At 38.9% G+C, this 27614-nt stretch overlaps 1 protein-coding gene across 3 annotated transcripts; it reads left to right on the top strand.

Annotated features, from left to right (window-relative positions):
* The first annotated feature begins 263 nt into the window (after positions 1-263).
* Positions 264-27320, top strand: RPP30 (ribonuclease P/MRP subunit p30). 3 transcript variants are annotated; one of them, XM_041745203.1, is made up of 11 exons: positions 266-403; positions 1721-1776; positions 2573-2629; positions 3029-3103; positions 6044-6115; positions 12791-12880; positions 21327-21443; positions 22022-22051; positions 22445-22482; positions 22882-22961; positions 26792-27320. In XM_041745203.1, the coding sequence occupies exons 1-11, from the start codon at positions 322-324 to the stop codon at positions 26899-26901; spliced, it is 807 nt and encodes a 268-aa protein (XP_041601137.1). In that variant the 5' UTR covers positions 266-321; the 3' UTR covers positions 26902-27320. The 3 variants fall into 3 exon arrangements, with proteins under 3 accessions (XP_041601138.1, XP_041601140.1, XP_041601137.1); XM_041745204.1 differs by lacking the exon at positions 6044-6115 and having other exon boundaries at positions 264-403; XM_041745206.1 differs by lacking the exon at positions 12791-12880 and having other exon boundaries at positions 264-403.
* Positions 27321-27614: the final 294 nt, after the last annotated feature.

The following is a 27614-nucleotide window of genomic DNA, read 5'->3' as shown; positions in this document are numbered from 1 at the left end:
CAGAAGTGTCCGGTTCGCGAAGGAATCACTTTCCACAATATTTTCTAGGAGGAATGATGGGAGATGTGAACGCCTGCCTCCGAGAGATACCCAACGTTCTCATTCAGAAGGCAAAGAAGGGAGAGGTGAGGCTGTGGATTTCAACACGCTACCTTTTGCCGATACCTGAAGGCGAAGCAAGGGCTTCGAACCCTAACGCGAACACTCAAGTCGAGGGAAGGAAGGCGCGGACTGAGCACGTAAACTACAATTCCCAGCATGCCAGAGGGGGTGGGCCCCGCGGCTGCGCAGACGGATGCGCGACGGTCACGTGATCTCAGCATGGCCGTGTTCGCGGATTTGGACCTGCGAGCGGGTTCCGACCTAAAGGCGCTGCGCGGCCTGGTGGAGAACGCAGCTCACCGTGAGTCTCCCCGGCTTTGCGGGCCGCGGTGCCTGCCCAGCCTCGCTGCCCCCCAGACCATCAGGCCACGTTCAGGAGGGACGCGAAGGCCCGTCTTCGTTCAGGTCCCCTGGGATCTTGGATATGTCCCCGCTAGCTGATGCTGCCGCGGTGTTGCTTAGATCCCGGGCGCGGGAAACTCGAAAGCACTTGGGAGCTGTTACCTAGTTCATCGTTCTTCTCCCCTGAAAACTGAAAAAACTGAGGCTCCGACAGGATGGGAGATTTGCATAGAGCCCCACGGCTAGTGGATGCCAGAAGCCAGGGCTTCCAAGTGTGTAAATCTCCTACACCAGTGCTTTTAGTATCGCCTGTCTGCCTCCCAGTAGTATCAGAGCAGTTTGGGGAATTGGGCACAGACGGGGAATGCTGTGGAAATTCAAAGGGGCGGAGGGACATGAGGGTGACTTGTGGGAATAATTTAAGAAGGGGAGGTGGGGCGGGGGAGAGACATACTAGGCGGGTGGCAGGGGAACAGCAAGGCCAGAATGCTGGAGTGTTACTCATTTGAATCCAGGGGAAGCAAAAGCCCGGAGACATAAGACCCTGTTTTGATTATTGGAGCTAATCATAACTGTTGTCTTCTGCAAAGTGTGGGGATAGAGAAGTTTAAAAATCAGGAGGCTTCTGTGGAGCATGGCAAGCAATGGATGCTCAATAACTATTTGAAGGAGGAAGGAAAGAAGGAAATCAGACAAACCGAGGAGAGGGAAAAACCACTCTTCTGGCATTAATATGCATTATCTTTTAATATCAGTACCTTGTCCTTCCCATTGGTGTTTAAATAATTTAAAGATAGGAATCATGATTCAGACATGTTTTTGGTAGTCCTTGTGTCCAGACTAATGCTGTACAGAGTCTGATAAAGCAAGGCCCTGCCCTCAGAGTTCCCAATCTACTGATGGTGGGCAGCTGGGAAGGGGAAGTGAGCAGTGGTGTGAGGGAGTAATTACTCCATTTCTCCCTAGAAAAAGTACCTCTGAAGGAAGTAGAAAGGGTAAAAAGCAAAAGAAATGATCAAGTGAAAAAAGGTGTCATGCTAACTGTACATCACAGAGGTCAGAGAGCCCTGCCTCTATGCCAGGTGCAGCTCTAAATCATCCATGCTTGTTACCTTATTTATTTCTTATGACAGTTGTGTGAGGTAAGTCTGACACCAGTCCAAACCCACAGCCCCTGCCCCTACAGACCCCTGCTCTTGACCTGAGCTGAGTTGAGCCTATGTGTACAGGAGAGAGGTTGTTATATTTAACAAGAATGTTCCATTTTTCTTTTCAGTGGGCTATTCGGTTGTTGCCATCAATCATGTTGTTGAATTTAAGGAAAAGAAACAGGTAAAAAAAACAATTTCTGACGTTAATAATAACCAAAATTTACAATTGTTTTTATTCGTATTGGTAATATGGAAGCTGCAGATGAGTATATTTCTTAAATACACTCTCTTGTGTACTATATTATTTTATATGTTAACAGTTGAGCCAATGCAGAGTTTTTTGTGAAGTATTAGGGTGTGGTAGAAGGATTCTTAAGGTTGAATTAATGTTAATTAAATAACTTTCAATAACTTTTAAAAGTATATTGTTATTGAGTTATAGTATATAGTCCTTTTTATTTTACTGACATGGGCTCATTACTAATTGATTTCCCTCTTAAACATGCTTGTAAATGTGTATATTTATCTTCAGGCCAACAACTATACCTTATAGATTATTTCAATCAAAAAGCTATTTTTCACCCCACATATCCATTGATGTCCTTAGCTATTTCTCTGCTCTCCAGCTTTCTTCCTTTTTTTTTTTTTTTTTTTTTAAGGATTTTATTTATTTATTCATGACAGACACAGAGAGAGAGAGAGGCAGAGACACAGGCAGAGGTAGAAGCAGGCTTCATGCAGGGAGCCTAACGTGGGACTCGATCCTGGGTCTCCAGGATCACACCCCGGGGCTGAAAGCAGCACTAAACCACTGGGCCACTGGGGCTGTCCAGCTTTCTTCCTTTTTTTTTTTTTTTTAAAAAGTAATGTTTCTGTATATCAGAAATTAACTTTCCAAAAACCCCTTGTAAGTTTTCCATTATGCTTCATTCCATTCACATGTACAATCTCGGGTGACTGTTCATTGTTTACTGTAGGAAATTGAAAAACCGGTAGCTGTTTCTGAACTCTTTACAACTCTGCCAATGGTACAGGTATGTATCTTGTTGTTTAAGGACCATAATAGCTATTCAGAAATGTCCAATTTTATGTAGCATTCTCTTCCCTGCAGTCTTCCTCCTCTACCAGTTTTACTTTTCCACAAGACTCAGGTCTTCCATGAAGCATCCTTTTGCTATCAATTCAGTACTTCTTTGGCGATCTTCTTTCCTGAAGTTCCTATAACCTTTGAGTAATCCTGTTATGTAGTTTGACACATGTATATTTTTATTTTGCCAATTATATTGTAAATTCCTTGAGAATTAAGAGTAGTTTTTATTGATTGTCACTACCCTTTACTGCTGGTGCCTTTCAGTGACTACTTTTCCACTGATAAAGAAGAAAATCGATTGTTTGTATTTTGAGTTTTTTTGATGGAATGCTTTTGATTATAGGGAAAATCAAGACCAATTAAAGTTTTAACAAGACTGACAATTATTGTTTCGGATCCATCTCACTGCAATGTTTTGGTAAGTTATTTTTTCTTTTTACCTTGTAAGTTGTACTGGTTAATGTTGAACAGGGTTGTAACAGTGTTTTCACCTTATCCCCTTCTTATATTCCTTGCCCCCAGGCATGACACCTGCCTACTCTCCCTCTCTTCAGAATTCATATAGCTGTTCTACTATTGACACATTAATATGGATACTACAATTAAAGAGTCCTTTGACAACTATTACTTATTGAACTCACATGAAACCAGGCGTAACGTGGGTCCTGGGGATATTGCTGTGAATAATAGAGATAGAATTGTTGAACTTATAAAGGTTATAGTTTAATGATAAAACGAGCACTAAACAGATAATTAAAATGTGAGGAATATTTAAATAGTTGGGAGTAATAAGTAAAGGATGCTCTGGGAGTGTGTAACAAGGGGGCCCACCTGAGGAAGTTGATGTTCCAACCTGGGCAGGAAGAATCAGTAAGTGTTGTATAAGTGCTGAGCAGAAGAGAGAGTGTTCCCACAGACAGAGTGGATTATGCACAGGTCCTGGATCCAAGGAAAACCTGGTGTTTTCTGGGAAACGAAACAACACCGATGGGGCTGAGCCTATTGAGCTGGCTAATCTGGAACAAGGTTGGGGAGGTAGGTCTGGGTGAGCAATTGGAGACCCTTGAAGGTTTTAACTGAAGGAGTGAAATTATGGTGTTTGCATTATAGGGAATGGATCAGAGGGGTTGCGGGGATTTGAGAGGCTTGGTGGGGGGGTGGAGGATTGACAGGATTTAATGGTTGATTGGATATAGTCTGATAAATCCCTGGCATGGCTTGATCAGCCTGCTATGTAGATGGTGGTACCATTTCCTGAGACCGGATATAGAAAAAGGAGCAGGCTTGAGGGCATCGTGTTTGGAACGTTATGGGTTATTATGAGAATTCCAGTGGAGTTTGTCAAATGGACAGGTGAGAAAAGGGGTATGGCCCTCAGAAGACTGGTCTAATGAGATACTGATTTGGAAGTGGTCAGTCGCTCTGTAGAGAGTAAATGAAGTCATGGCAATGGATAAGAATCCCTGGTCCATGTGCAGCGTGTAAAGAGAAGTTCTAGGGCAGAGTTCTAAGGAACTTCAGCATTTAATGGTGGAGAAGAGGAGGGAGGAGTTAGGATTGGAGGCTGAGGCAGACTGTGAGAATGGGAAGACAATGAGGAAAGTGAGAAGAGAAGCAAGAAAGAGTCAGCAGCATCAGCAGGCCCGAGCAGGCTAGTGGGAGAAGGGCTCAGACATGTCTTGGTTATTGACAAGGGAAGTTATTGATTGCCTCAGCACAAACCATCCCCATGGAAATGGTAGGGATGTGCGGAAATGCAGGCAAGTGTGTGATGCTGACTTAGCTCGAGAAGTTGGCCCCATAGGAAACATAAGACACAGGGAGGTTGGTGGACAAGAACCTGCTGTCTGGGTTTTGTTAGGTGGGAGAGAGGAGCATGCCTGCCAATGGGAGGACCTAGTGAAGGAGGCAGAAAGTGAGATCCCTGAGAAGGTGAGCAGTTTTATCTTAAGCTGGAGTGGACTTCTCTGCCATAGAAAAGGAATCATCAAGGAAAGGCTGGCCTCCTTCACGACAATTAGCATTACTAAAAAAAAAAAAAAAATGTGGAAAGCCAAATGCTGGTATTTTATACAGCTGCAAGGCAGGTTCTCTGGGCCCAGGCAGACCTAAAGGGAGCTGACTTTTAATGGATCATAGACAAAAAAAAATGTTCATTTTCTTTTGTTATCATGAGCATCTTGGTGGCTTTTCGTCCTCTTTCCAGTTGGGAGTGAGCAAGCAGAGGGCACATACTCCTCAGTCCTGACTTTTCTAAGACCTGGAGCCTGCCCTGTGTCAGCGTGTCTGCCCAGCAGCCCTTCCTGCCTGCTTCACATTCCCTTCACTCTTTCCCTTTCCTCCTCTGATTTTTAGAATGCCTTTTCTTTTTACAAAATAAGAGGTAAAAATCTTAAGGGTACAAAGAGGCAACGAAGAAATATCATATATTATCCCATCATTCAGAGAACACGTTTAAACATAAAATTGGCCCTTCAACATTGCTAAGGTTGAGGGTAGTGCCCCCTGCCCCATGTAGTTAAAACTCCATTTATAACTTTTGACTCCCCAAAAACTTCACTACTAATACCTTCCTGTTGACCAGAAGCCTTACTAATAGCAGAAACAGTTTATTAGCACATATTTTAATGTTACATGTACTACATTACTGTATTCTTACAATAAAGTAAGCTTGAGGAAAGAAAGTGTTATTAAGAAAATCATAAAAAGAAAATATATTTATGCTACTGTACTGTATTTTTTTTTAAATCCACATAACGTGGACCTTTGCAGTGCAAACCCACATTCAAGACTCAGCTGCATAGTTTTCCAGCCTTTTCCTATACATCACATATAATGTAAGTTTAAGATTTTCATTTTTAAGCAATAACTTAAACCTCTCCTTCCATCAGAGGACTATCAGGTATTTTCTTGCACATCTAGCATTTTAATTTATATCTAACAGTATTCTCATAATGAGTCTGATCTTATGCTTAGTACTTGTCTCACACACACAAAAATTGGTGAGTTCCAGTGAGAACCCTTAAATGAGTTCATATGCCAGTGCCCCGCGCACAGTAGATGCTCAGTAAATGTCTGGCAACCTTCTCCACTTGCTTGTAAGAGCAAGAACTGTCCACTTTGATTTTTATATTTCAAGCACAGTTTGGTACATAGTTAAAGTATAACAATGTGGGAAGGTGGGTGATGGGTGGAATCTAAAATCTCATGTGCTTACGCAGTCTTTTCTGTCAAAAGACAAAGCAGAAGTGGCATTTAAGAGATGTTACATGATTCAAATATAAGCCAGCTAGACCACTAGTCAGAATTCCATGTGTGCACTCTTTGTTGTACAATAACATTCTTTATGTACTACCAGAGAGCAACGTCTTCAAGGGTCCGGCTATACGACATTGTTGCAGTTTTTCCAAAGACAGAAAAACTTTTTCATGTAAGTAACAGCGAAAGAAATAGTATATATTATTTTACGTAAGAAGTCTGATGTTACGCTTTTGCAGGTGACCTGTTTCACTCCATCTGGAAACTTTTAAGACATTTATACTTGGAATTCTGAAATTTCATGAGGGGGTGCTTAGGTGGCATGTGTTGTTTTGTTTTATTTTGTTTTAGTCATCTTGTGGGATATTTGATGGACTTAGATTGAAAGAGACCCTCAGGTTTTCTCATTCTTTATCTTTGCTTCATTCATGTGAAACATCTCTTAGGTAAATGTTGATCTGTCTCCTTCAAAGCTGTGAAATCGCTTTAGTTGCTGCCCTTTGTACTATTCATTGCTGCTTATGAGGGAAGAAAGGTGCAAAGTTCTGCGGCATAAAATATCTCATGTCTGTTCTGGCTTTCTCCTTTGCATGCTCTTAAGTGTGGTCCGTGTGGTCCATGTGCCAGCATGATCATATCAGCCTTTCCGTCTTCCAGAAATTCTTCTAAATCAGCCATCTGCTGATACTGTTCCCCTTTGTGTTCCTTGAACCTTTATGAATTTAATTTCTTTTGTGACTTACCAGGAGGGAAAGTTGTTGAACATGTAAGATCATTTTGACAAGTTGAGAAAGAACACACTGGATATTTTATTTTATTTTTTTCACTTTGCATGTTTTAAATGATTACAGAAAAAGAAAAACCATCAACTGTAATAATAGTTTTTAGGAATATGTTTTACTGTGTAAACAGGCATAGCTACTTTTAGAAAGTTTTGAATGTTGTCTTTATCTAGATTCAAGAAAATAGCCATCTACTAAAACTATATCCACCAAATGGATATTGCAGAACAGAAATATACTGATCTTTGATGTTTTAATTCTATAGCCTCGTTCATTTTTAAGCAAAATCTGTTGTAAAATTATAGGAAGATTTTCCTTGAGTTTATCCAGTAGATGGAGCTGTTGACTAGGGAGGCTGATGTGTGATTAAATTTAGTTTTGAAGGCAACTGTCAATGCTTAATTGTTTATATTAATTCAAGGAAATAGGACATATGATCTGTGAATGCTTTTTTTTTTTTTTTAAGTTGGTGACTCCCTTCATAAAATGCTCATTTATATAGTAATTCTCAAGAATTTTGTTTCAGAAAAAGGTGAGTAGGATCAAGTGGTTCTCAGTTATCAGAAGCCCCTGTGGAACTTTTAAAAATCAGGCACGTTCATATCTCCACCACTAGAGATTCTGATCCATTAGGTTTGGAGTTAGAGTATCTGTTTTGGGGGTTTTTTTGTTTTTTTTTTTTTCAAGTTTCATAGGAGATTGCCATTCTGTATTGAAACTCTAAGGAAGAAGGTGAGCATATCTCCATTAGCAACTTTGTTTTCTTACTGAGTAGTAGCCACTCAGTTATAATGTAGAGTGAAAATTGGCAGTGTCCCTAATTTTTGTTGCCCATTTATTTTTTGAATTGACTCTGAAGTGCACACCTGTTTACTTGTGTAATTAGAGAAACAAAATACTTAAAATATAACATGGTGGGGAGGCATATGTTTATATATCCTTCCAAAGACTTCTACATATTTGTATCTTTAGTATAACAATCCTGAGAATAAGCAGGACAAATATATTTTATTATCCTCCTTTTTTAGAAGAGAAAGTTGAGACTTAGGCTAAATAATTTGCTGTTAATCTCAGGCAGTATATTATATAGTAGAACTAGGACTTTTGGGTTTTAGAATACATTAAAATTTCACTTAGTGACATTATTTTATTACATTTGGCCCTTGAACAACATGGACTTGAGCTACACGGGTTCTCTATTGTGCAGATTTTTTTCAATAAACATAGTACGGTACTATAAATAGATTTTCCTTGTGATTTTTTTTTTTAATGACTTTTGTTGTCTGGCTAACTTTGTTGTAAGAATATAGGTATATAATGCATACAACATACAAACATGTTCATCAACTGTTTATGTTACCGGGAAAGCTTCTGGTCAACAGAATTAAGTTTTTGAGGAATCAAGTTGTATGTGGATTTTTGACTAAGGGGGGTGGCACCCCTCAGCCCCATGTTGTTCACGGGTCAGCTGTACTTGTTTTTCACAGATTATTCAAAAGTGTGAATTCAAAAGCATGAACACATGCTTTATATGGTCGGTAGAACTGTAATAAACACTCTGGAAAATGGAATAAAGCTATAAATAACACACAAGGTATTTGCTTGGAATTGACTGTGCATATATACTCAGAAAGTTACATGGAAACAATTTTTAAAATTGAAACATCTTCCTCTTATCTGTCCACATTTTCCCCTTTCATTAAGACACAAAGTTAGCACTCTCCCTGTTTTCTATTGAAAATCAATTTTAAAAGACATTTTTCTTTTAATCATAAAGGTTTTAAAAGTATATCATGGTTTGGAATTGGGTCAAATGCAAGCCATTACTTAGCAGGTTGTATTCTATAAGTGATTTTATTTGTTTGGTTTTTAAGTAGATTATCTAGAATTTAAACAAGCGTCCCTGTAGATGTGATATGCTAAAACTAAGGTCTCTAAAATGAGTCATAAAAGCATACACACGCACACACACACATGTTAACAATTAGTGTTTAAAATCAAACCACCTTAAATAGTATTGTTTCCATTGGAAATAACATCTGATTTTCCATTCAGAGTATCTGGAAGATGTCTCATGGATAAACCCTCCCTCTCCACAGTTACCCTAGGGGATAGAGCAGAGATGAAAAATTGTAAGGGGAGTCCATTAGCCAGGGCTTCTTGGGATGAGAGATGGCAGTGGAATTTGGCAGACAGCATTACGTAGAAGCTTCAGGAACTTCTGAGTTAGTTACTCCCATTTAGGATTAAAGCAACTCAACAGGGTGAGGAGAATTCAAGTTATTTAGTCCAGTGGTCTTCAAAGTCCTTTGACTTTATGCTCTATCAATTTAAAAAAATACTGAGCTTGTATCCCCAATACATTTTTTATTTTATAAATTATGAGTATGTTCTATACCCATGTGATTTATGAAATAATGTACACACACAAAATAAATTTTAAGAGAACGAATTAAAAAAATAAATGGAAATAGAAGATCTGTTTTCTTCTTCCTTCCAAAATCCATACCTTAACCCTCTAAAAGCACTGCTGTAGAATATGCTCGCAATGCCTGAGGTTCTTAAGGAGAGGGTGTACCTTTCAAAGCAGTGCTTCTCAAGCTGTGGTCTGGCTCCACCAGCTTCAGAAGTGACAGGGCTGTTTGTTAAAATGTAGGTTATTAGGCCCTACTTACTACTGAATTTATTCCTGGGAGTAAGGCCTGATCATTTCCATTTTAAATAAATTCTTCAGGGGAATTTATATACACACACACTTCAGATTGAGAGGTACTGTTTATGGATATCTCTCTTTTCTCTGGGTAAGCCTAGCTCTCCCTTGCATATTATTTGTCATAAAGTACCAATATGTATTAGCCTGACACCCAGGGAGGGACTCTGGGGGAGACTGAACTCCTACCCTCCTGTTCCCCTAGTTCTGTAGAATCTAAAGTAAATGTATTTGTAGGTATGTGAAATTTGGGGAATATGCTTTCCTTAAATCCTCATAAGAGTCCTTGGCCCAAAAAGGTGAAGATCAATTGCTATGAATTCATATGCAACTTGCCAAAAGGTTCTTAACTGCAAATATTATTTGAACATAATTTAATCTGTTTTAGTGATTTCAGAAGTATGTCATTATAATGTAAAATTAGCTCTTATTTTATAGTTCTCTAAATATGTCAATTAAACATTTGGGTTTTTTTTTTTTAAGATTTTATTTATTTATTCATGAGAGATACACACACACAGGGGCAGAGACACAGGCAGAGAGAGAAGCAGGCTCCATGCAGGAAGCCTGATGTGGGACTGGATCCAGGGACCCCAGGATCACGCCCTGGGCTGAAGGCAGCCGCTCAACCACTGAGCCACCCAGGTGTCCCAAACATTTGGATTAATAGAAAGTTAAATAACAAAAGAATTCAGTTAGAGACATTTTAAGTTTGAAGTATTAGAGGGAGCCAATTGGAGCTGTCCTTTGTAATTGAATGTTTATTATAACGTGTACTTACACCAACACAAAATTTTTTAATTAGCTGCTATAAGCTACATAAGCTGTATATATTTTTTTAAAAAAGCTATATAAGAGGGGGGAAATGAGCAATACGTAAATTAGAAAGTAACCTAATTTAGCTTTATTCTGGGGAAGAATGCTTAATGGACTTTTTAAAAAATCTTTTTTTGGGATCCCTGGGTGGCGCAGCGGTTTGGCGCCTGCCTTTGGCCCAGGGCGCGATCCTGGAGACCCGGGATCGAATCCCACATCGGGCTCCCGGTGCATGGAGCCTGCTTCTCCCTCCGCCTGTGTCTCTGCCTCTCTCTCTCTCTCTGTGACTATCATAAATAAATAAAAAATTAAAAAAAAATAAAAATAAAAAATAAATAAAAAATAAAAAATCTTTTTTTTTTTAAAATGAAAAACAGTGATAAGTTCAAACAGTACAAAGGGATGTGTATTGAAAAGTACACTTTCTTCCCACCTGACACTCTCCCTTTTCTCCTGAGGCAACCGCTACTAATAGTTTCTGTGTATTTTCTCAGGAGTAATTATTTACATAATCCTTCCTTCCTTCATTCCCCTCTTCCTCCCTCTATCCTTCCTCCCTAACACCATGCTTTTCTTTTCACCTAACAGTGTATTTTTTACCTAACAGTGTATAAGACTCCATGATACAATTAGAGATGTTCCTCATGCCCTTGAAGGAGTCTGCATGTTCTGTTGTATAAAGGGACTATAATTTTTTAAAGTAAAATAGAGGGATATTTGGTTGTGTCTAGTCTTGTGATTGGTATTGGAATGACTGTTGTTGCACTAATATTCTTGAAAATTTGTAGGGCATATGGCTATAGAATATATTTCTAGAGGCTCTCTATAGGAAATTGCTGATGTGTGCATTTAAATTTTTGATGCCTACTTCTAAAATGCTTTTCAAGACACCACTGATTTAAAGACCCTGCAAGTGCCTGTTTACTCTTTTTCTTGTTAGCGGTGGCTTACTGAACTTTTGGATCTTTGTTGTTCTGATGGCTTAAAAATGATGACCAGAAGCTGAACTTGTTTTATCTTCTATTCAGAGCTTTTTGTTCATTCTTACCAATTTTCAGTGAGTCTTTTATGAGGTGGACAGCTGTATAGCACTTGGGATGGCCAGATTTTTTTATGAGCCAAGTGTTTCTGCCTGCCAAAACAGCATTACTTCCCAGGCTTACTAAGTTACTGTGACTGTCTAAAGCCAGACAGCCTCTGATCATTGCTTGCTTCCTAAAGCCCTGGAGTAGGGGTAGCAATGACCAAAGTGGGAATTCTGAAGAAAAGAGGCAAGATGTGACATTCCCATTACTGCTAAAAGTCCAAGCTCATCCTATGGGGGATATTACCTGCTCTTTACTCTCTTCACTCACTCTGCCATTCCTTTGTCTATAGCCTTGATGTTGGTTTGCCAGCATAGCCAACCTTGCATTTTTAATTTGTTTATCAGGCCTGTATACACCAGTATTGTCAGTAAGGCTTTTTTTTTTTTTTAAAGATTTATTTATTTATTCATAGAGAGAGAGAGGCAGAGACACAGGCAGAGGGAAAAACAGGCTCCATGCGGGGAGCCTGACGTGGGACTTGATCCCAGGTCTCCAGGATTGCACCCTGGGCTGCAGGCGGCACTAAACTGCTGCGCCACCAGGGCTGTCCAGGCTTATTTTTAATACAGTACAAAACAGCCAATTCTTTCTGTCACTATAAATAAAGTAATAGCCAAATCAGAGCCAGATATGCATCTTCTAGCAGTGGTTTGGCCTCTACTATTATGCTCATAATCTTTTTCCAGCTTTGTTTCCCTGATTTTCCATTTACCCTGTTTTCTTATCTATTCATTTTCATTTGTATGTTTGTGTTCTTTGTAAGCCATTTCAAACCTCTTTTGGAAGTCAATCCAAAGAAAGTATTGATCAATAAAAAGAACAAAAATTAGAACAAAGGAAAGGGAAATTAAAAGCTGAAAAAATACATTCAGTATCATTTGATTTGTAAGCTCTGCTTTGACCATTTATGTAGACTCTATCTCTTAGAGTTGGAACAAAATGCCATCAGTAGGGCCATGTTAGTATTCCTCCAGCCATTCATTAGTCTGATAGGAGCCCCAGGCCTGGGACAATGTGTGGCACAAAAATAAAGAATCTGTGGAATAAATGGACCATGCATATATTCCTTTGTCTTATGTTTTTTCTTGAATTTCAGAACAGCTAGTTGCCTCTTTCTGGAACAATCTGAAGTAACCTTCCAGAAACTGAGCCTCTCTTAGCAACCCATCCTTATGGAGGACCATGAGTTACAGGATCTCTAGGCTCTGTTGAGATGATCCATGGACATACCACTGTGCTCCAGCAAGATTACAATTAAACCATTCAAACCAAATGTGAAGGAGTGGCTCATGACTGACAAATACACTTCAACACAGACCCATTATGATGCCCATGGAGCAAACCATCTCTATTTATATTTCTCTAAATTGGGTTTGACTACATCTCCCATTCTAAACATGTGCCATTTTTTCTTTTGGCTTTACCTGTTTGGGTTTTTTTCTTCTTGACAGGTTGCTTGTACACATTTAGATGTGGATTTAGTCTGCATAACTGTAACAGAGAAACTACCGTTTTACTTCAAAAGACCCCCTATTAATGTGGTAAGTGTTATACTTCCCTTTCTCTCTGTGAATCTACACAAACCCACATTAACAAGTTGGAAAAGGGGCAAAAGGACCTAGCGTTCTTGAGAAGGAAAAACCGAAGGTTAAGTGATAAATAGGCAGTTTAGAAAAGAGGGTTTTATTTTTGAAAGCTGCCTAAAGGTAGAATGGAAACTTAAAAACTATCCAGTAAATTAAGATGTTTCTAAAAGGCCTTACAAACCAAAGTTGATGAAGGATATTTCTTAAGAGGATAGCCGTAATGGCAGATACTTAGTGCCTGAGCACTGAATATTAAGGGGATAGAGCAGTCCAGAAAGAAGAGATAGGGGAAAAAAGTATGTTGAGGGATCCCCAGACAGCAAGCACGGAGGGTGGACAACAGGAAGGAGCGGGACCATGGGCAAGGTCCAAGCAACATGAAAATCTGCGCTGAAACCTGCTGGTTCCCACAGACGCCCAGGGTTACTTTTACAACAACCTAAGAGAGTAGCCATGTGTTCAGGGAAGTTTTTGTTCCTTCTGCAATAGAATTCTTCTCATTACCTTTCTACATAGTTTCTTTTGCTTTTCCCTACCCTTTATCTTCCATCTGTCACACCTTCCTGCCAGTCTTCTTCCATCATAAAGGTGGTGGTACTTCAGATCAGTGGCTGCCAGGTCAGTAGGACTGTCAACTGTTTGCAGAGGCAGCCGATCCTCTTGAAGGGTGAGGATTTTAGAATAGCAGCTTCCAAACCTCCCATTCTCAAAAACTCCTCTTGAAGGAGACAAAGGGTTTTGCAGACAGTCCAGGTTACATATCAAATCCTGTCAGAATTGGAAAATTAAAAATTTATGCCGCTTCTCAAGATCGATAACTCCCCTCTTCTGTCTCTATAGGATCACAACTTCCTAGAGCTTTGTTTCGCTGTCGCTGCTGCGAAGGAATTGGCCCAGTGCCAAGAATGGGGGGAGACAGAACATTGATCTATGTGGGGTGCAAAAAATTGAATCCGTGTGGAAAAATTTAAGTTGGCTTATGTTCCACCCCTAAAAATATGCTACTAAAGAACTTGAAAAGCACTCAAAAATTTTTAAAGTCATATATGTAAAGGGAAAACTCTAAACCAGCTCTTTTCTGATACAGAGAGTGCTACCTAACATAAAACAGTATTTATTAAGCTCAAGTCATTGTTTTCTATGTTCTTGCTGGTACTTAGAAATAAATAAATAAACCCTTAAAAAAAAAAAACCCCGACTCATCACATTTTCAAGTTGGAAATCTATGTTGTTAAGCAGCTCACCTAAGAAATGTGGTAAAATGGAGGCTAGCAAGGAGAAGCCATTCAGCTCATCAGTCACGGGGTTGGGACACTTCTGGTTGATACCCTATCAGATGAGATCTCTGAGATGTTCCAGGTCCCTGTGATGAAAGACAAAACTAATACAGTACCCGAAGTGATGGCAGTCTCATTGGCCTCACATGTTATTCCTCTCCAGAGGTAATAATCTCTGTTAAGAAGTTTGCCAAGGCTTTTTACCAGCCTCAAACTACCAGTCTAGTTTCTGGAGTTAGGGGGTGCAGCCACGCTATAAATTGCTATTCAACCTGCAGCTTTGTTACTTTTCTCTTTGTCTTAATGTACAAGGAAAGCCATTTTCTAGACTCCTTTGCCTGAGTAAATCCACATAGGGTTCTGTGTCCTTGGTTGGGAGGAGACGGTAGCATGTGATGCTAAGGCCATAGGATGGACGGACAGCAGTACCCAGCACTTACTCCTTATGTCCTACAGCAGTGAGCTTCTCAGTGGCTGTCTTGGCAAGGGTTTTCATTCAGTTTCTTACGAACGTGCCCTAACTGTTCAATCCAGATTGTGAGCTAGAGCGCACCAACTATGGAGTAGGCCTTTTTAATACCCGGATATCTCGCCTATAATGGATGCTCCTTAAAATTTGTCAATTAAACAAATATATGTCTAATTTAGTATATCAAAGTGCAGTCTGGGGAACATAGCCAAATCCTGCCTGTCATGTCTTCAGCTAGTTGCAGCATCTGGCAGGGAGCATAGGGAGGGAAATGGGGCAGTAGGGCAGCATGAGCAGGATGGCATCAGGGACAGTGGCAGTAGAACCACCCACCCTCCAGTCCCAGCTGTATGTTCAGGAAAACTGCTGTTTGATGGATATCTTTGGCTTAATTCCCATATATTTCAATTTAAGAATTCTGAAAAGTAAAAATTTGACAAGCGAGAGGGATATGCAGTATTTAACGCAGTGTCTGCCTTTTGAAAAATCTGGTGTGAACATTTTACATATGTTGTTTAATAAAAACTAGATGATGGAGTGGAAGGAAAGGCTGTGCAAGATTATTTTTAGTCTTCATCTAGTGTAGAAGTAGGCTGTGGTGTGAACTGGTCAGGAAGCAGAAAAGTCCCTATTTATTTACCAAGCATTTTTCATCTGAAAGAGAAAACTGGAAACATGAAGCTAACTTACTGTTTAGGGTGAATAAGTATTGTACGGATATGTATGTATTATTTGTATCTAATATCTATTATAGATATGGAGCTGTGTGATTACATTAAAACATGAAAATATGTTCACCGTGGAAGTATAGAACATGTGGTAAATGTGGGTAACAGTTAAGTCTTAAGTCCCAGTTTTTGTATGCCCTGTGGACTTGAGAGTAAATTTGTCTTTGGCCATTAAAAGTTGATAGGTTGGCTTTATAAGGATCACTTTATTGGACACAGATCTTTATTTGGATAGGATTTGTACCCTTTTCTTTTGTGGTGGTGAAAAGGAGGAACATTAATTCATTAGTCTTTTACTTAGAGGCCTTAACCCATGTGACAGTTGTCAGCTCAGAAGGTTAGAGGCATACAAATTTTCAGTTACAAGAAGAATAACTTCTGAGGATCTAATGTGTTTGGGTGACTGTAGTTAATAGTACAGGGTCGTGTACTTGAAAGTTGTTGAGAATAGATCCTAAGCATTCTTTAAAAAAAAAAATTGACTGCATTAACTATGTCAGGTGATGTATGTGCAAATTATGTGGATCTTAGTCATCATTTCACAACATAGATGTGTATCAAATCATTGGATTGTACACTTTAAATATGTACAATTATATTTGTCAGTAAATATAGTTAGAAGACAATAAAGTTAGAAGACAATGACGGTTATGGTTATGAAGGAGGGCCCGGGAGCTAGAGCAGCACACCAGAGCACTCCATTTATGCAACTTAGAGCTTACAGCGCCTCAGTTGTCTTCATTACGTGCTTACGGTATCACGTGCATGATATCAGTTATGTAATTCCCTCTAAAATCTACAAACCTCTTCTAGAGTCAAATCCTATGGAAATTACAGCCTTACCATGTGAGAGTTGGGTTTCAAAAAAAATTGAATTCAGCGCCTCTTCTTGGACAATCAGATGACTTCTCATTCCTTATTCTATGGTTTAGGCACTTTCCAACCTGCTCTAGCCCAGCAGCTGTAGGGTGGGTAGATGTGAATTATCTCTATTATGCAGATGAAGAGTCAAGACTCAGGTAGTTTGTGGCTCACACTTCTCTCAAAAGCTGACTTGGAAATTGCATTCAAGCTCTGATTCTAAATCCAATGTCATTTCCCACTGGGAAATGCTATTTAAAATTACTTTACAACAGAGCTCTTTGTTAAGCATAGAATAATTTTGTATTTCAAAACATGATCTTTAGGAATTCAGATTTTGAGAAGAATTTTTTCTAAGCAGCACACATATCTTTATCTTCCCTTTGATTTTTTTCAGCGTTATTGCCATTCAACAATGACTTCAAGTTTATGGAGTTATTTCAGCGCTTATATGTGTTACACTCCCTGATGTTTTCCTCTCAGCACTTCCTTTAACTATAATCCATTTCTGTCTTTATGATTCAATTAGTCCCCACTGAGAAATGTCCAGTAAATAGTGCCCGAAGCGAAGCAGTGAAGTTGTTCTAGGAATCATGCCATATATACTTGTGTTGGGTGTGAGTGCTCTATAAACTTTATTTTTCATCACACATATTGTGAACCTCAGTGTGTTGAGTGCTTTATCGATCCAGTGCTTAGAGCAGTGCTAGCAAACTTGGTGGTACCAACAATTTTTGTGTGGCAGAAAAAAAACAAAGAAAGTTAAAAGACTGGTGAAAATATTTTCATATGTATCAAAGATAAAAGTTTAATCTCCCTAATGTATAAAAAGCTCTTAGAAAATGAAAAGCTAAAAAACACGAATGAACAATCCCCAAAAATGGGTTAAGAATGTGAGAAGACATTTCACAGGAAAGGAAATCCAAATGGCCCTCACAAATGGAAGATACTTAAATTCATCAATGGGAAAAATTCACATTAAAATCACCTAATTGAAAAAATAAAAAATAAAAAAATAAAATAAAATCACCTAATTGATTGGCACAAACCCGGGAGTTTGCTGATACAGTCTGCCTTAAGAATGAGGAAAAGCAGACATTCTCATACATTGTTGTAACATGTAAATTGGAACAATCCTTATGGGGAAGTGGATAATTTGGCAACAACCTTTAAAATTACAACTGCATGTGACAGGAAGAGCACAGGTGTTATACTATATATTGGCAAATCGAACTCCAATAAAATACATATATTAAAGAAAATAAAATATAGCTAACTCTAAAATAAAATAAGATAAAATTACAATCGCTTGACCTTCTGACCTTGTATATTAGTGTTCTGGGGTTGCCATAATAAAGCACCACAAACTAGTTGGCCTAAAACAACTGCAGTTCATTGTCTCACTCTTCTGGAGGCTAGAAGTCTGAAATGATATTATCAGGAAGGGAAACCTGGAAGGGAATCCTTCTCTGCCTCTTCCTGGCTTCTGGTGTGCTGGTAATCCTTGGTGGTCTTTGGCTTGCAGCTGTATGACTCCACAGTCTCTGGCTTTGCCTCACAGTGTGTTCTTCCTGTGTTCTGCCTATATATCTCTGTGTCTTCACATAGTCATCATTTTGTGAGGACACCAGTCTTGGGATCAGGGGCCCCCACCTTACTCCAGTAACCTCAGCTGAACTAATTACATTTGCAAGAGCCTTGTTTCTAAATAAGGTCACATTCTAAGGTATACAGAGGGTTACCATTTCAGCATACTTTTTAGGAGGGTGGGGAAGGGGGACACAACTCAACCCATAATACCCAGCAATCCCACTTTAGTGTTTATTCTACAGATAATATCGAAACAACCCAAAGTCTATTGGTAGAGGCTTGGTTAGTTACATGCCATAGCTCTGTAGTGAAATACCATTCTGCTATAACACAATGCAGAAGTTATGGAGCTGACATGGAAGACCCCTCAAGTCAGACCAAAAATATGGTAGGCTACCTTTTGGGTAAGAGAGAAAAAATAATATATATTCATATTTGGCTTGTGTTTGTATGAAGAATAAGACTGTTTGTACTGGAAGAAGACACAGAAATGATTAGAAAGGGGAGGTGGGGATGGGGCCAATGCGAGCAGAGGTACAAGTAAGACTTCATTGCTTTCTTATGTTACTTTCATTTGTGAATTAGATGAACAAATTACGTGTCTTAAATAATAATTATCAAAAGGGTGTTGAATCCTTTTGAATTCAATAAAGAATTTTTATGAAATTAACAGAGACTCTGTATATTGTCCTAGTAATCAACTCTCTATTTTCTTCCTGTCATTTTAAGCTTTCCTTAGTTCTTGGAATTTTACCACCAGTCTTTATTGATTCAAGTATTACACACCTGCCTTGGCTTGTAGCATCATTATAACTGTTATTTCTCATTAGTAAATCTGATCATCTGCCTATTCCAGAACCTTGGTCAGAGATGTGAACAAAAGCCAATCAGGCAGACACTGTCATTCTTTATGAAGAGGCTGTTATGAACAATCATTTGATGAGCTTAAAGCAATTTACATTAGAATGGTCTTAGAAGCAGGCCCAGGTAATGACTCTGTATTTTATCTAAAAAATTTAAAATATGGTATTTTGAAAGATATTCACAATCTTCAATAGTGCATTATGTATAATTTCTCTGTCTCAGACTTTTCTTAGCTGTTTAATAGTGAACTTGATTAATGTACTAAGAGCAAAATCAATTAAGCTGATAATTGTCATTCTCCTCCCTCCAAAAAAAAAAAGGAGAGAGAGAGAGAGGAGTTATTATTTTTATTTCAACCCCGGGGGGCTAAAATTTTAGATACAGTTAGGAATACTTTATGACCTGGTCTCCCACTCCCAGTTCGGTGTATTATCCACATCTTTTATTTCCCCTCTTCTCTATCCTACTGCCTTGTGTTTTAGTTCAGTAAATAGAATGATGATGAAAAAAATGTCAGCTTCTTTGACTAATTAGTAGTTTGGGTAGAGAAGTAGCCAAGGGAATAGTTGAGAATATGGCTGAAGGAAGTGTTTAGGTTTATCTGTTGAATAATTAGCCAAATTCATCCTGGTTTCTTTTACATGAATAATCCCTAGTGAATAGCACTATTGACATAACCTCTTTTCCAGAAGCTACTATTTATCTACTCAGAATATAAATATATTAAACACTCTTTGTATAAAAGGCAGTTGTGTGTTACAAAGAAGTATCTTGACACCAGCTCTCAAGAAGTGTACCACACAGGCAGGGAGACTGAGGTATACTTTATGGCACAAAGAATATCAGACATCATTCCCAGAAATAATCAACACAAGCCCAAGGATTAGAGGTGGGAAAAAGTTGTCAGGGAAGGTTGCAGTATGGAAAATAGCATGTGAATTTTAACTAATATCAGATATGTAAGGAAATCTACAATAAAATCTCAGAGCCTTAAGGCAAGAGGAAAAGTTAAGGAAGAGAAGATTGGGAGATGGGAGAAAGGAAATCTCTGTTCGGGGGGGAAATAGGAGCCTTCCACGTACACCCGAGTTAAATCAAGGTGGGCTGCCAGTGCTGGAAGAAGGCAGGTTTTTCCATTCCCTGTGAACATTCAGGAGGAGAGACCTCCAGCAGCACAGCTGACCACTCCCAGCTCATCCTCTGGGTAATAGAAACTCATCTGCCAGGCGCAGACTTGGACTGGCAGCCCAGTACTGCCTGGTTTGTGTCCGCTGTCTTTCCTGGGTTCATTCAGAAGACCACTGCAACCAAGTGACTTGGCCTTGCCCATGCTAACATCCTTCAGATGCTTCCCCCTGCTAAAATGAGTGCTGCCTCCAGTCCTAAAGACCTGCACGGTTGGCCCTTCCCATCCTCCTTAGCCTCTATTGCCACCTCAGGGGGCCCCCTGACTCTGTCTTCCCCAGCCCATGACCTCCTCTCCATGCTCCCACACTCCCTGCAACCTTTGCATGTCCTCTTTCCTATGAAAATGCTCCTTTCTCTACTATTTTCTCAGTCTCTTCCTCATCTACTCCTAAACTCCTCAATAGCACTTATTAGCACAGTTGAAATGTTATGTTTTTGTGTAGTTATTTGATAGCCTCCCTAGTAAACTATAAGCTCTGAAACGGGAGGAACCTTGTCACCTTTTGCTCACCATTTCCGCACAAGGTTGGCTGAACACATATCTGTTGTGGATGGATAAAGATACTGAGTTGTTCCTCAGAAAAAATGGATAGTATAGTGGTAGATTTCAATTCTGTTTCCACACGTTCCAGGCTGTTTTCTTACCTGTGGATGCCTACCTATTAAGAATGCCTTACAAAGGAAAGAAGTTTCTTTTTCTCATGTAAAATACCAAGTTTGTCTGGTGAGCTGAATGAAATTGTTAAGAACCCAGGTTTCTTCCATCCATGAGCCTAGCCAAAACTCAGGGACTCTATTAGTAAAAAAGGAGGGGAGAACAGATATTGGGGGCAGTTAGTGTCTCTGCCACAATGCCTTATAAAGATATCATAAGGGTTAAATAAGTACCTGAGACTCTGTTAGCACAGTACCTGACACATAGTACTTCCTTCATTTAATGTCTGTAATAACTGACTTACCTGAGGGGCCTTCCCATCTCTGTTCCTAGAGCTTTTTCAGCTCTTCATTTCTGTCTCTTCGTTCTTGGGTCATACTACTTTTCTTTGGTTTATGTGTTTATAAACAGTTTACCCTAAGTGTAGGGAGCACATCTCCATTTTCCTTTTAATAGTTCAGGGAAGAAGAGGAAGGCCCGTCTGCCAGCCCACTGGGACTTTGCTCTCCATAGCCTCCTCATGATTCCTGTTTATATAAAGTCAACTTCCCTACAGCTGAGAGAAACTTGATCAAATAGAGCCACACGTCTGCCTTCTCCTGTGGATGGTGTCTTCAGGCATGAATCTGCTTTTGTTTAAGGCTATACCTTGACATGCAAGAGGTGGATGGTGGGGTTGAGGAAGGAGATGAGGGAGAGTCTTCATGAAAATAAAGTAGGACAGCATGTGTTTATCCTGGACACTTTATTTTCTTTATCTCCTGTGAAGGCAGTTGACCGAGGTGTGTGCTTTGAACTTGTCTACAGCCCTGCTATCAAAGATTCCACAATGAGAAGGTACACAATTTCCAATGCCCTCAATTTGATGCAAGTTTGCAAAGGAAAGGTATGGTTCCCTAATTTCAGGGTGTTTTTCAAATCTAGCAGTTTATTCTTATTATTAACATTACTGGAATTGTTTAATTGATTCCTTTTCCTGCAAGCAGAAAGTTCTCAAGGTCCAGAAACAAGTTATGCCATGTCAAGGAGCCCTGCAAGTTCTAAAGAAAAATATCAAAGGAAGAAAAATGCAAGGGGGGGGGTGGGGTGGGGAAGATGTGTTGAAACCCTTTATCTTCCAATAAGGAATTTGTAGTTTACCTACCATGAAAAGAATGGTCTCAATAACACTTATTTGTCATCAGTAAACTGAATTAAGATTATATGACCTTTTCAACTAGTTTTTTAAATGAATTCATCTTTTGTAAAATCTGGTGGAAAGGCTTATTCTGTTTCTTGTTATATAGGCTGCTGTTGGTCCTAAGGTCTTTCTTTGACTTTGATTCCTTCCCTTATCTTTAAAAGAAGTTGGTATTTGTAGAGCCTTAAATGTTAAAAAGTGATTACCAGCTATATGTATTAGAAGACTTTTCAACTTTTTTTACATTTATCTGAGATTAATGTTGATCACTTTCTATTTTGCAGAATGTGATTATATCTAGTGCTGCAGAAAGGGTAAGTCTGGCCTGACTACTTTGTTTTCACTTTTCAAGTTATAAAACTTTGAAACACTTCTAGAGGAAAAATGATTAGTAATGTAACAAACGCTTATTGCCTATTTTCATTTTGAGCTGCCTGTGCTCACTGCAATTCCCGAAGAGTAAAATGTGTTTCCATTTCTCTTCGTCTGCAGGTTTATGTGAAGTTTTTTCTTTATGCTGTTACAAAATGCTTTTAGAGTTCTTTTAGAAACTCAAGAAAACCATCAAAATTATAAGGACTTAAATTGGTGCAGTTGACTCCTTTATTTTTTACTACTTAAGCATCCTATTAATTTATTACAAATGAAATCATTGAAATTTTATGAATAACTTCTCTCCTGTCTATTTTTTGTTCACTTTATTTTAGCCTTTAGAAATAAGAGGCCCATACGATGTGGCAAACCTGTATCCTTTTATGTGTTACAAGTTGTTGAAGTATTATTTTAGGAAATTTGGAATTTGTTGTGATATAGTTTAACAAGGTGTTTTGTTTTGTTTTTTTTTTTTTTTTTAGTTTTACTGTAAGTTTACCGATTAAAACCGCCAAAAACAAATTACATACTTTGTAGAGTTCCATCCTTTTGTTTTCTGGATTAAGGGTGAAATAGAAAAAGGGGAACAGGGACTCTATATTATAAAAGCTTAGAGCAAGTCTCTCAACAGATGCCTGTTCCATTCAGGCTAAGAACTGCTGTAGAATAAAGGTCTGTCTTGGTATGGCCAGGTCAGCTGGAGTTGGCAGTTATTCTGTTAGTCTTGTGTCCTTGTCTGACACTGGGTTGAAAGCTTTAATGACCCCACCAGAGGATTGCTGTTTGGGCTGTCTGAAAGTGATGCCAAGGCTGCAGTGTCGACTAACTGCCGAGCAGCGCTTCTGCACGGAGGTGAGCCAGTTCTTTCAATAAAAACACCAAATGGCCCTGTTAGGAACCAATCTTTTTAAATCAGACAATGGAGCCAAGTTTACTTTCACTCTCCTGCTCTGCAAACTCCTTTAGGACCATCTTTGCTCAGCCTGTTTTAACTCTACCTATCAGTGCTTTTCACCCTTTAGGCTTTACTTTGTGTATTCTGTGAAGTGAACACAGTCTGCTTTACAAAAATGAGTATCGAATGGGTCTTTCAAGCTCTGCATGTGTGTCCCTGTCCACATTTTGGGAGGCTTCCAATCTCCCTTTCTCCCTGCTTCTCTCCAGAGAGGCGTGCTTCTCCTGTTGAAAATCAGTTTTCAAGAACTAAAACATGAAAAGTTGGTTTCAAGCCATTTTAGGAACACAAAAGTAGCAAATACATTTTAACAAACTTACAAACTCAAGTAGTAAACTTTTCATATTTATTACAACTCATTGTTCTTTTTCTCATTTTTTTTTGTTTACATGCTCAACTATATGCAGACTGTATATTTTTTACTCACATTTCATTTACATATATCTATCTCCTCACCTTAATTCCACTACTTAAAGCCACTGAACTTCTTACTACTCAGATGATAAAAATTAAACTAGAAGTATTTGATATGCCAAGATTTTGGAGAATGAAAATAGGGTTTTATTAAAAGAAAAAGATTAAGAGATGCCTGGGTGGCTCAGTCAGTTAAGTACCCAACTCTTGATTTCAGCTCAGATCATGATCTCAGGATTGTGGGATCAAGCCCCGAGTCAGGCTCTGTGCTGAGCGTGGAGTTGGCTTGTCCCTCTCCCTCTACCCCTCCCTCCTCTTCTCTCTCTCTCTCTCTCTCTCAAATAAATAGATATATAAATAAAATCTTCAAAACCTGCTGTCTCTGTTCCTTCACTTTAAAAAAAGAAAGAAAGAAAAAAAATTGTTTACACTTTGAATATGCTGTTTTATCTTCATTCTCTCTGTGATTTTTAGCTCTAGTAGTAGTGGTCACAAAATGGTTTACTTGCTATCACCTAGATGAATTTTAAACTTCAGAACAGGACTACATCTAAACTAGGTCATCTGGCATATGAATAGGTGAGTTATTTAGGCCTTGTGTTGTGTCTGGATTTTAATGATCTGATCTCCACTTGGAAGAACTGATTCCTGTATTGACTTACCATAACTTAGATGATTTTGTTTCTGTTTTCAACATTTTTAGTTTGAGATTATGATATAGCCTAGACCCCATCACATAAGCTCTGAGAATGGCCAAATTAATTAGGACTTTATCAATATTTTCTTGAAATTAGGGAATAGTTGGTTCATGCTTTGGTTGTTTTGCCATTATTTTTGTCTGTTTTATTCTTTTTAAAGATTCTATTTATTTGAGAGAGCGCACACAGGTGCACAGGGGTGAGACCTGGAGAGGAAGAAGCAGGCCCCCCGCTGAGTAGGAAGCTGGATGCAGTGCTTGGTTCCAGGACCCTGGGATCATGACCTGAGCTGAAGGTAGACACTTAACTTACTGAGCCACCCAGGTGCCCCTATTTTTGCCTGTATTAAATGAACATAAGGAATCATCCAGATTCTGGATAACAATTGGTGTTCCAAAGTAGACTAGAACAAGAAAGGGAAACTAATAAGAAAATATAATAGGAGGGGCGCCTGATTGGCTCAGTCAGTTAAACATCTGCCTTCAGCTCAGGTTATGATTCCAGGGTCCCGGGATCGAGCTCTACCTCAGGCTCCCTGCTCAGTGGGGAACCTGCTTTTCCTTCTTCCTGCCTCCTACTTGTGTTCTCTCTTTCAAATAGATAGATAGATAGATAGATAGATAGATAGATAGATAGATAGATAGAGAAGGAAAGGAAAGGGAAAAAGAAAAGGAAAAGGAAAATGAAAAGAAAAAAGAAAAGAAAAGAAAAGAAAAGAAAAGAAAGAAAATATAATGGGAATAATGTGAAGTTCTGTATTTGACTTCATAAAACTCACCTGTTCAACAGAGAAGATATATATATTATTATATATATAATATATATAAGCTTTTATAGAAACTAAACTAAAGGAAGCCTTACAGACTTTAGGTAGCATTACTATTCACCCTTTTGTCACAGTCCTGGTTTTAGTTAACATTGGGATCAATATTAGACTGCAGTGTGGTGGATTCCAAAGATTGCTAATTCAGCCTCAAGTTGTACTAGAAGAAATAAAGAAATCTGAAGCAAGGGGATTCCAAGTCTCATGATTACCCTCTACACTGATGAAGTCCCAGCTGGCATGTGTATCATCCCAAGTGCCACATTTTTAAGAAGGACAGCAGTGCACTGCACCACTACCACAAGATGGTTAATAGGGTCTTAGAGGAGACCTTATCATGAGAGAGATTGTCAGAAGCAGTGCTGGAATGGATACCTGGAAACTGAAGACTTAGGACACACATTAGCTGCCATTCAACACTGGAAGGCTCGCTATAGGGAATCAGAATTATGTGGGGCCTTCAATGTTCCAGAAACGAGTGAATAGCAATTCTAAGGAGGTTGTAGAGAAGGGACAAGGGAAGTTGGCATTTTAATGACCTTGAGAGAAGTTTGTCCCTTTTATCAATTAAAATGCTTTCAATAACCAGCAAAGATTTAGTAGACTTGGAAAATTAACCCTGATAAATGAGAAGGCAATGCTTATGTAATGCTTTAGAATTGACTTTACTTTTATTACTACAACAAAGAATAATTCTTAACTGAATTTATGTTATGATTCTATCTTCTTTGTAGCTGATGGACTTCTCTCTCTCTCTCCTCCCTAGTCCTTCCTTATTTCATAAGGACTAAATGTGGATCTTTTCATGGCATCGTGGCCCTTCACAAGCTACCCCTCCATCCCCATTTACCCCTAATTTTTTCACATTCCTTCATGGCAGTTTATTGTCATCTTAACTTACTAGTTCTTCTTTTCTCTCCATGCCTTTGCAAAGGAACCTTTTCCTTCTTCTGTACTCCTAATGTCACTTTTGTTATGATACCTTCCTGATTCATCCAAGCAGAGTTTTTTCCTATGGGTGCTTCCATTCCTATTATATTTCATCTCAGTGTGTGGTGGGAAGAAGCACTGTGGCAGGCATCTCAATGTCTTCTGTAGATGACACACAGCCTGGCCCAGTAGTATATTTTTAGCTGAAATTGAATAGATTTAAGTTGAACTCTGCTGCCAGCCTGACCTGATACCTAATAGTTCCCATTCTTTATCCATTGTCACTAATATATGAGAGATCAATAAACATGTGAGTTTGATCTTCTCATTCACTCAACAAGGATTTCTTGAACACCTGTTAGATAACCAGGCATTGCTGGGTGTTGACAGTACAATATGATTGATTCTTTGGAGATACATTGATGACTCAGTGAGAGACCCAGATATGGTACGTGCTGTATGATAAAGTAAGCACACATAAGTAAGCACACCTTAGGAGGGATGCAGTTGGCTGTCAGCTGGGCTGTTTTGATTCATCTGCCTTTCTACCATACGTAAGACATCTGCTATACCAAAGCCTGTGACTTGAGTTCTGGCCACACAAGATACCACGCACAGACCTTTAGAACCTGCCCTGCAGTTTTACCCTTTAGAATAAATTAGATGTGAATAATATACTGATATATATATACGTTGGGGGAAAAGGATAATAATGAATAGCATCAGTATCCATAGCCATTCATTCTGGTTTTATCATTTACTAATGTTATAAGTCAAAGTAACGTGGTGATACATGTTAAACCACCTCTTTTTAAATCATGTCTTAACTTCAAGCCCTATGGTTTCCCTGTTTGTTTTACAGAAACGAGAAAAACTGCTTTTGGAATTATTTCCACAGTGAAGAAACCTCGGCCATCAGAAGCAGATGAGGATTCTCTTCCAGCTTGCAAGAAAGCCAAGTGTGAGGGCTGAAAAGAATCCCCGGTCTCTGTCAACACTCCCTTCTTCTCTTTGATAATCCATCAGCCACAACAGAAACAAAACTTTATGACTTACTATTTTCATTCGGAGCTAGAACTCAGCAGTCTATAAAAACAATTTTATATTCAAGCCATTAAAATAACAAAACCTAGTGAAGCAGTAAAAAGGAAGACTGCCCACTTAATTAATTTAGATATATTTTGAGAGAGACAAGTTTATTTATTTTTTGTGTTAAGTGATAAAACGGCAGATATAATTGAATAAGATATTTCAGGAGGAGACTCCTTAAAAATGTTTCTTCTTGGGCAGCCTTGGTGGCTCAGCAGTTTAGCGCCGCCTTCAGCCCAGAGTGTGATCCTGGAGCCCTGGGATCGAGTCCCACATCGGGCTCCCTGCTCAGTGAGGTCTGCTTCTCCCTCTGCCTGTGTCTCTGCCTCTCTTTCTCTCTCTCTCTGTCTCTCATGAATAAATAAATAAAATCTTAAAAAAAAAAAAAAAAGTGGAATGCATCTGCATTTTAAAAAAATTTCTTCATTTAAAAATACATGCTTTGCTGCTTCACTTCATATACATGGCTTATTATTTTTTTAATCTTACCATTCAAAAAGGGGTTATTTTGAAGCCTATGAAGACTTACTAAGGGGTTGGCTTTTAGTTGACTTATTTCTATTGTAAGCCTGTCCTTGTATTCATCAAGTCAGAGT

Source organism: Vulpes lagopus, chromosome 2, assembly GCF_018345385.1.
Source record: "Vulpes lagopus strain Blue_001 chromosome 2, ASM1834538v1, whole genome shotgun sequence".
Lineage (NCBI taxonomy): Eukaryota > Metazoa > Chordata > Mammalia > Carnivora > Canidae > Vulpes > Vulpes lagopus.
The sequence above is the reverse complement of the archived record's forward strand: the minus strand, read 5'-3'. Positions and strand labels throughout refer to the sequence as shown.